The following is an 8254-nucleotide window of genomic DNA, read 5'->3' as shown; positions in this document are numbered from 1 at the left end:
ACACCACACCACCACACCCCACCCCACCCCACCCCATTCCACCCCACCCCACCCCACCTGACTCCACCCCACACCACACCACACCACACCACACCACACCACACCACACCACACCACACCACACACACACACACACACACACACACACACACACACACACACACACACACACACACACACACACACACACACACACACACACACACACACCCTCCTCCTCACCCACCATACCACACCACACCACACATGCAATGTAAGTACATTTGTTTAAAAATGTAAGTATATACATTGTATGCATAAATTGTATGTTGATATCTTTTATACATGTATATTCATACATATTTCATGAAATGTTATACACTGGCATAATTGTAAATGATAAATTGTGCAGGATTTCAAAAGAGTTAAGAAGCATTTTTTTTTTTTTTTTTTTTTTTTTTTTTTTCTTCCATGGCAGACTTGATCCTTTTTTGGCCATTCCCTTTGAAGAATGTTCATATGTGATACAATAGTTTGTACATTTCCAACATAAACCATACACAACCTAATGGATATGTATATCTTGGCACTTGAATCATATTAACTCATTCACCTCTATAGAAGACTCAGTACAGTACAGTATTGTTATTGTACTATTACCGTTCAAGGTCTTTTAGTAGTACGTACTTAATTACAAACAGTCTGTCCAGAGTACCCTTACCTCTGATAATGTTGCTTGGCCTACTAAAATAATTATCTTTGGTTATAACTACAGTGTATGATTAAACTACAATGCTCTTGTCCTTACAAGAGTACCATTGGTTAATTGGCTAGATAAACTGCCTCTGCCACCCTCTTACACTCCTGGAAATTATTTAACTCCTTTTGTGAGGAAGTTAACCCTAGTTTTTGGATGGCACATAAGGTTTACACATGAAAGTGACATGAACATACTGAAATGCAAGAGGGTGTCAGTTATGAAATGCAATAGAGAGAAAATTCCAGTTTATTAAGGCAGATTAATCCTGTTGTGTAACTAATGAATGCTTGAGATTAGGGATAAAGTTTATGCTTGAAGGTAACATGAATAGACTGAAATTTAAAAAATGTCAGTTGCTAAATACAATAGAAAAGGGAGATTCAGATTAATTTAGTTAAGGAACATCCTAGTAAGATTTAAAAGAACTGCATGGAATATGTTTTCTAAAAAGGCAGTTTGTGAGGAACCAGAAGAGAGTTCAAATCAATGCCATTAATTCATACTGGAGGAACTTATGTATTTTCATATTAAACACTCTCTCTCTCTCTCTCTCTCTCTCTCTCTCTCTCTCTCTCTCTCTCTCTCTCTCTCTCTCTCTCTCTCTCTCTCTCTCTCTCTCTCTCTCCAGCCAGCCAGCCGGTGGGTATGATCTATGGAGGAATGGACTGGTAATGATTGGGTGGATGTTGAGTCTTTCACTTCTGGATCATTGTTAACCTCATATGCACCAGGATGAAACTATTCCTGCTTTTAATTTGACCCAAGAAGTTTCTATGGTGCCCTAGATGTGGTCTTCTCCATGTTTAGTGTTTATGTTTTCAATAGTGTACACTTTAGTGCAGAGAGGGTGACAGAAATTGTGTTGTTATATTTTGTACATAGGTAATGCTCTCTCCATCATAAATCGACACACCTTTGTAGGATTTTGATGTATGTATAGTACTTGCAAGGTGATATGTAGTATGAAGAACATTTTTACCTGGACTGAGAAATGATAAGTGATTATTCTTATTTACTATATGAGTAAGGCTGTGTGAATGCACTACACACACACACACACACACACACACACACACACACACACACACACACACACACACACACACACACACACACACACACACACACACACTACTTGGCCTTGTAATAATCTGAGAGCTAAGTGTATTTGACCTTTTGGGCATTATTAAGTCATGCCATTCGTGCAATTGAGGCAGTAAGAGAGTGATAGTCTATTGTGTATTGTGTGTCTTTCTACAGTCACTTTTGTGTTGGACCATATTATGAAACTCTTCCGCCACCACCTACATTATATTCAAAAGGCTCTACTTGAAGTTAGGCTGATTTTTAAGGGTGTAGTTCATGGTTCTAGTGAAAGATTAACACTATTTCTACATCAATAACTGGAGAAATACTCTTGAAAACCTGGCTAATCGTCCCTGTGACCTTTGAAAGTAGTTGAGGTGAAAGAAAAGCATCTCAGAATAGGGGCCAGTCTGTCATTCTTGAGCCAATCAGATTTTTTAGTATGTTTAATAAGAAAAGAGGGAAACGGATGCCATAATTTATTACAATATGCAGGTGTTTTGCATTAAAGAAAATAAAATTCCAATTGGTATCTTTGCAGTTTACTCAAATCCTTCAATATAAGTGGTGTGTGTGGGAAGCAAGCTGTTATCCTGCAAGCTGATTTGTAATCCCATCAGTACTGGGACGCGTTTTCACCACGAGGTTGGGTATTATTAGACGATTTAATTTACATTTGGAAGGGACTATGGAGGTCTGAAGATTAATGGTTAGTCTTCACTATTTAATGCCCACATAAGTTTCTGAAGGTTTGTAAAATCACCAAATAGTAGACAAAATTAATATGAAAACGCGTCATGTTATTGAAGGGGTTAAGCTATACGTAATCAACATTCATGCTGGAAGTGATCTGAACCAGTAAACTGATAAGAAAAATAGATAAAAAAAAAAAAAAAAAAAAAAAAAATATATATATATATATATATATATATATATATATATATATATATATATATATATATATATATATATATATATATATATATATATATATATATATATATATATATATATATATATATATATAACAAAAATTATCAAAGTTTTATTTGGTGAAGAATTATATCACGGTGAAGCACTGTATTCATCAAGTATGAAATAATAGTACACATAGTAAAGAACATAGTAACACGTAAAGATATGATAAATGTGCTGAAATAGTTTAATTTGGAGAGAAAGATTCTACTATTAGGAAACAATTTATTTAGCATCGCCAATATACTACTCACCCATATTCGTAGAACTTAATATTTTTCTAACTACCACAAATGATAAAGATGAATTATATGACAATTTTGGTATATATGGAAGAGAAAAATAGTGTGTGGATCGGCGTGGTGTTATGGTAGCGGCGGCGCCCTGTGTCTTCCTTCAGCAAGTCCAAAACAACAGGACCACAATGGTGAGAGAGAAGTTCACATTTATCCTCTGACATCGTACATCTGTGCCCTCATACCCACTTTTTCATGTAATAACTTATTACTGCAGGCACTGAGGCGTTGGTTGAGATATGTTATGTGTGTCAGATAGCGGTATTTATGTAGTAATTAGCATGAGTAATGATGGACGTGTGTGTTGCAGGCCAAGAGGACCAAGAAGGTGGGGATTGTCGGCAAGTACGGCACCCGCTATGGCGCTTCGCTGCGTAAGATGATCAAGAAGATGGAAATCACACAGCACAAGAGGCACATTTGCACCTTCTGCGGCAAGGTGAGGGAGTATTTAGTTTGCCTTCTGCCATTCCCTTTCCACTCTTGGCGGTCACTCGGGACGCTACACTTCCCTCTGGTCTTGCTCCTCCGTTAGTTTATTTCTTATTCTATTTATTAATTGCCGTTGCTTTTTTTCTCATTTTATATATTTCCGTCATTTTTGTTTTAATTTTACTTATTTTCGTCAGTTTTCTATTTACTTCAATTTTTTCAATTTTCAGATTTTACTTATTTCCGTCGGTTTTTCTTATTAATTTCGCCAGTATTTTGTATTTTACTTATTTTAGTCCGTTTTTCTGAGTTTATATTTCCTTCAGTTTTCCTATTTTACGTCATTTTTTTCCTCATTTTACTAATAACTTCCTTTATTTCCGTCAGTTTTTTTTGTTTACTTTTTGTAAGTGAGTTTGTTTGTTTTTTTCGTTTTTTCTTATTGCTTATTCTTTTATTTTCTTATTTTATACAATTCTTTTTCTTTTTCTTATTTGATTATATTTCCATTAGTTTTTCTTGATATTTTGTCAGTTTTCCTTATTTTATTAATTACACCAGTTCATGTCTGGTAATGGGAGGCAAAAGTTATTTCCTTAGTTTTTGTTAATTTTGACTCCTTCATTACTCTATTCCAGATGAAATTATTGGTTTTATGGTTGGTTTCATCCCCTTTTTTATTAATCTACATCCCTCCAGTGCAAATTGGGCACTGTCCCCGAGAAACTGTTCCGCACAATCGCCTCTATTCCTGGCTCTCCCTTCGCAGCTCCTCCACCCAGCTGATTTGACATCACATGAAATGAGAAATATATGGTATATAATTTTGTTTTTGCACAGGGCTTCCTTGAGACATGTCATGTATTTGAAGGGTTACGCAAGGGTACAAAAGGTTGAGAAACGCTGCCTTATTTGTTACCATATTCTCTCTCTCTCTCTCTCTCTCTCTCTCTCTCTCTCTCTCTCTCTCTCTCTCTCTCTCTCTCTCTGACCAATAGCGTGGCTTCATATATGTGACATCAAATCAGCTGGGTGGATCTGCTGCGAAGGGTGAGTAGGGAATCCCGCGGGACGGTTTCTCGGAGACTGTGCCACAAATTGTTACTTTTTAATTTTACTCAATATTGCTTACCTAGTTAGTTCATCTATAATTGTTTGTAAATTTTAGTCTCATCATAGTCAACATGGCATTTTTTACCTTATCATATAGAGCTTCTCATTGTTAGTAATCTGAATCCATACATACCCATCGCAAATTGTAACGTTGACAACAATTTTGAAAGATTATTTCTTTGGGGAAATGAGCTAACACACTGCAGCACCGACATGTGTGAGGGACTGCTGGGTGGTGGTCACTGAGTAATGCGTTTAGGTGTGTTTTGTTTCCATTGTGTCGCCAAATTTTACGGAAAAAAAAATAAGGCAACGATATTGATTTCTTAGTGTTGCTAGTCAGGTTAGGCTAGTTTGCTTTGGTTAGATCAGTTGAATACGATAAAGTTAATATATTCTGAGGGACACATTAGTAATGTACATTGCCTCATATAGGTTATGTTAGCTAGGTTAGGTGTGGGTAAAGTTAGGGTTTGGTTAGATAAATTTCAAGTTGGCATAGGCGGTGGTGACCAGCGATGGCACTGAATACTCTGCACAGCAGTAATAGTCCAAAGTTTGGTATGTTACTTTTGTGATATTTTGTGATTATGAAACTATTTACTTCTGGTACATTTCAGTCAGTTTCTCTCTCTCTCTCTCTCTCTCTCTCTCTCTCTCTCTCTCTCTCTCTCTCTCTCTCTCTCTCTCTCTCTCTCTCTCTCCAGAGGAGATAGACTGTTTCTTTGGGGAATGTGGGAGGATATATATATATATATATATATATATATATATATATATATATATATATATATATATATATAAAGAGTTATTTCCATTTGTTTCCATTTGCAATGGAAACAAAGTGCAAATTCATTCAAAACTGGCTAAAAACTACCAGAAAAAATAGTTTCCTCCAGAAGTGAGAGTATGGTAAAAGACTCGAGTTACTAGTTACACAAGTCAGGCTCAATCTCAAACAGTATGTAGCTACAGTAATTAGGATAGCCCATAGATCCTGGCATTTCTCAGTATGAGAAGCTCTATATAATTCTATGGGTAAGAAAAACCATGTTGATAGTGGCATCTTAGGAGGAGCTTGCGAGGAAGCTGTTTTTGTGAAGGGATTGCAAATTCTCAAATGTCAATTTGTATTTATTTCTTCCTCAGTTATACAGAATGTAACACAAGGTTCTGCAAATACTGCTGGAGGCAAAAGTAAAAGTTATTCTGAATAGAAAATGTTCCATATATATGAATTTTGACAATCTGCACAACTGTATGGTGCAATTCAAGTGAGGGGTGACTGAGACAACAGCTTTGCCAGGCAGCTCTTTTATATCATAGAAACATCATTATACTTCACCTTATTGCAAATATATGTGGCCTCTCTCTCTCTCTCTCTCTCTCTCTCTCTCTCTCTCTCTCTCTCTCTCTCTCTCTCTCTCTCTCTCTCTCTCTCTCTGGTTGAGGGAAAAGTACAAAAAGTATAAATGTACATGAAAAAACATTAGTCACAAAGTGGAGAATTGCATGAAATACGTTGTTTGAGTAGGTAAAAAGTTCTTTGTGGAGTGCAGGGAGTTATTTTACGCCTAATGGATACAGTCACAATGAAGCACTGACTTTATTTATCTACACTAGTCATTCATTGACAATTAGATATATGGAGTGTAGCAGAATTGACCAAGGTAGTCTGTCACACCAGATTGTTCCACAGCCTCGTGTACCTCACCAGTTATGAGTGGAGGCATGTCTCTGTCTTGGCGAACAGCATGTTGAGCCATTGTTTCTTTGCGTGGTGGCAGGAAGGTGAAGTGTCATCTACGGCTATCTAAGTGTAGCAAGGTGTGGTGCTGTGGGACATCCTCCCTGGGTATCTTGTAGGTGGTGCACAGATCCACCATGTCCCACCTGTGCCGTAGAGACTGCAGTGGAGGGAGGTGCTGGCCTGGCTTGTGCTTGCTATTGATGAGCTGTGGGGCACGACGCTGAACCTTGACCAAGTCAGAGGTGCTTAGTCCATGATGGAGCAGACCTCTTAAGCTTTAAGAGTGTGACTCATCTGATGCAGTTCAGCCTTTTTTGCAGCCTGCCTTTGAGGCTAGCTTCTTGATGTGGCTGGTGAAAGACAGGCTACTTATCAACCTTGATGCCAAGAATGGAGACAGGGAAGCAGTGGTAGTACTTTCCTGTCCAGTATGACAGGTGGGAAAGTGATTGAGGGGGAGATGCATCACAGAGACCAGCATGAAATGGTTTTGTCCTCAGGCAGATCCATCTGCCACTGTTGACTCCATGTGGTGATGATATCCAAGGTATTCTTGATGTAGGTGACAGTTGGACAGTGATTTGTAGTGTGGCGGGAAAGTGAATGTGTAGACACGTGTTTTGGGGATGAACTTTAGGAGGTCGTTGGAAGAAAACATTCCACAGGAGGGCTGAGGGCACTGCCTTGCAGAATATTCTCTCTCTCTCTCTCTCTCTCTCTCTCTCTCTCTCTCTCTCTCTCTCTCTCTCTCTCTCTCTCTCTCTCTCTCTCTCTCTCTCTCTCTCTCTCTCTCTAACATAACATAAATAATAGGATAACAAAGGGCCACCAGGGCCCATCTAGGTTATCCTGTACCAGTCGCACAGCGACCTCGTCATCAGTACTTAAAGATACACTTACAAGTACACAATACATTATATACTAATTCTAAATATTTGGCCCATTAACAGGGCTAAGTCCTGCAGCGAAATCCTCTACAATTTGTGGTCCCCATACATGGGGATCATGTCTTATTTAACTATAGTAAATTTCTTATAAAAACTATCATGCAGTGCTATACATAATTATAAATCTAATAAATTTAAGTGTTTATCTAATCTGTTTTTAAACATTGTCAAACTAGTGCTATTTACAACCGTCTCTGGCAATGCATTCCAGAAGTCTACCACTCTATGACTAAAGAAATATTTTCTTATATCTAACCTGCAGCCTTGCTTTCTAATCTTCCTGCCATGATTTCTAGTCCTATTTCCTTCCTCTAAGGTAAAGAAAGATCTCACATCTATATAGTTTGTATCTGAGAACATTTTAAATAACTATCATATCCCCTCTTATACATCTCTCAAATGAAAACATGTTTAATTCCTTTAATCTATCTCTATACTCCAGGCGCTTTAATGCTGGTATCATCCTAGTTGCTCTTCTCTCTCTCTCTCTCTCTCTCTCTCTCTCTCTCTCTCTCTCTCTCTCTCTCTCTCTCTCTGACAGCAGTTATGTAATTTTTACAAAGCACATTATTTTCTTGAGTGTATATCAGTTTGTACATATCAATCATTGCCTCTGTATCTTCTATTTACAGGAGGCAATGCGACGTGTGGTGACTGGCATCTGGTCCTGCAAGCCCTGCCGCCGCACTGTGGCTGGCGGCGCCTACACCTACTCTACTGTCGCTGCCGCTGGTGTGAGGTCGTTCATCAGGAGGAACAAGGACCTGAAAGAGAAGGAGGCTGCGTAAATAAAGGATATTGAAGGATGTTTTGCTTTTTCGTTGTACCTGGAGGGTTTGGTTGGTGTAGTGGCAGGTTAAGTGTGGATTGAGGAAGGATGGAAGAGTCAGAGGAGATTGAGATTGAATTGAGGTTG

At 38.2% G+C, this 8254-nt stretch overlaps 1 protein-coding gene across 1 annotated transcript; it reads left to right on the top strand.

The window, feature by feature from the left end:
- The first annotated feature begins 3079 nt into the window (after positions 1-3079).
- LOC123506119 (60S ribosomal protein L37a-like) lies at positions 3080-8145 on the top strand. Its single transcript, XM_045258008.1, has 3 exons — positions 3080-3227; positions 3407-3535; positions 7971-8145. The coding sequence occupies exons 1-3, from the start codon at positions 3168-3170 to the stop codon at positions 8124-8126; spliced, it is 345 nt and encodes a 114-aa protein (XP_045113943.1). The 5' UTR covers positions 3080-3167; the 3' UTR covers positions 8127-8145.
- The last annotated feature ends 109 nt before the right edge of the window (positions 8146-8254 follow it).

The sequence above is a fragment of the Portunus trituberculatus genome, chromosome 19 (genome assembly GCF_017591435.1).
Source record: "Portunus trituberculatus isolate SZX2019 chromosome 19, ASM1759143v1, whole genome shotgun sequence".
In the NCBI taxonomy this organism is placed as follows: Eukaryota; Metazoa; Arthropoda; class Malacostraca; order Decapoda; family Portunidae; genus Portunus; species Portunus trituberculatus.
This window is presented reverse-complemented; position numbering and strand designations above follow the sequence as displayed.

What these genes read in the sequence shown, in the direction of transcription:
- LOC123506119 (XM_045258008.1), top strand. Translation starts at nt 3,168, where the DNA reads ATGGTAGCGGCGGCGCCCTGTGTCTTCCTTCAGCAAGTCCAAAACAAC. An exon ending in AAAACAACAGGACCACAATG is followed by an intron (nt 3,228 to 3,406) that starts GTGAGAGAGAAG and finishes TGTGTGTTGCAG; the next exon opens with GCCAAGAGGACCAAGAAGGT. An exon ending in TTTGCACCTTCTGCGGCAAG is followed by an intron (nt 3,536 to 7,970) that starts GTGAGGGAGTAT and finishes TTCTATTTACAG; the next exon opens with GAGGCAATGCGACGTGTGGT.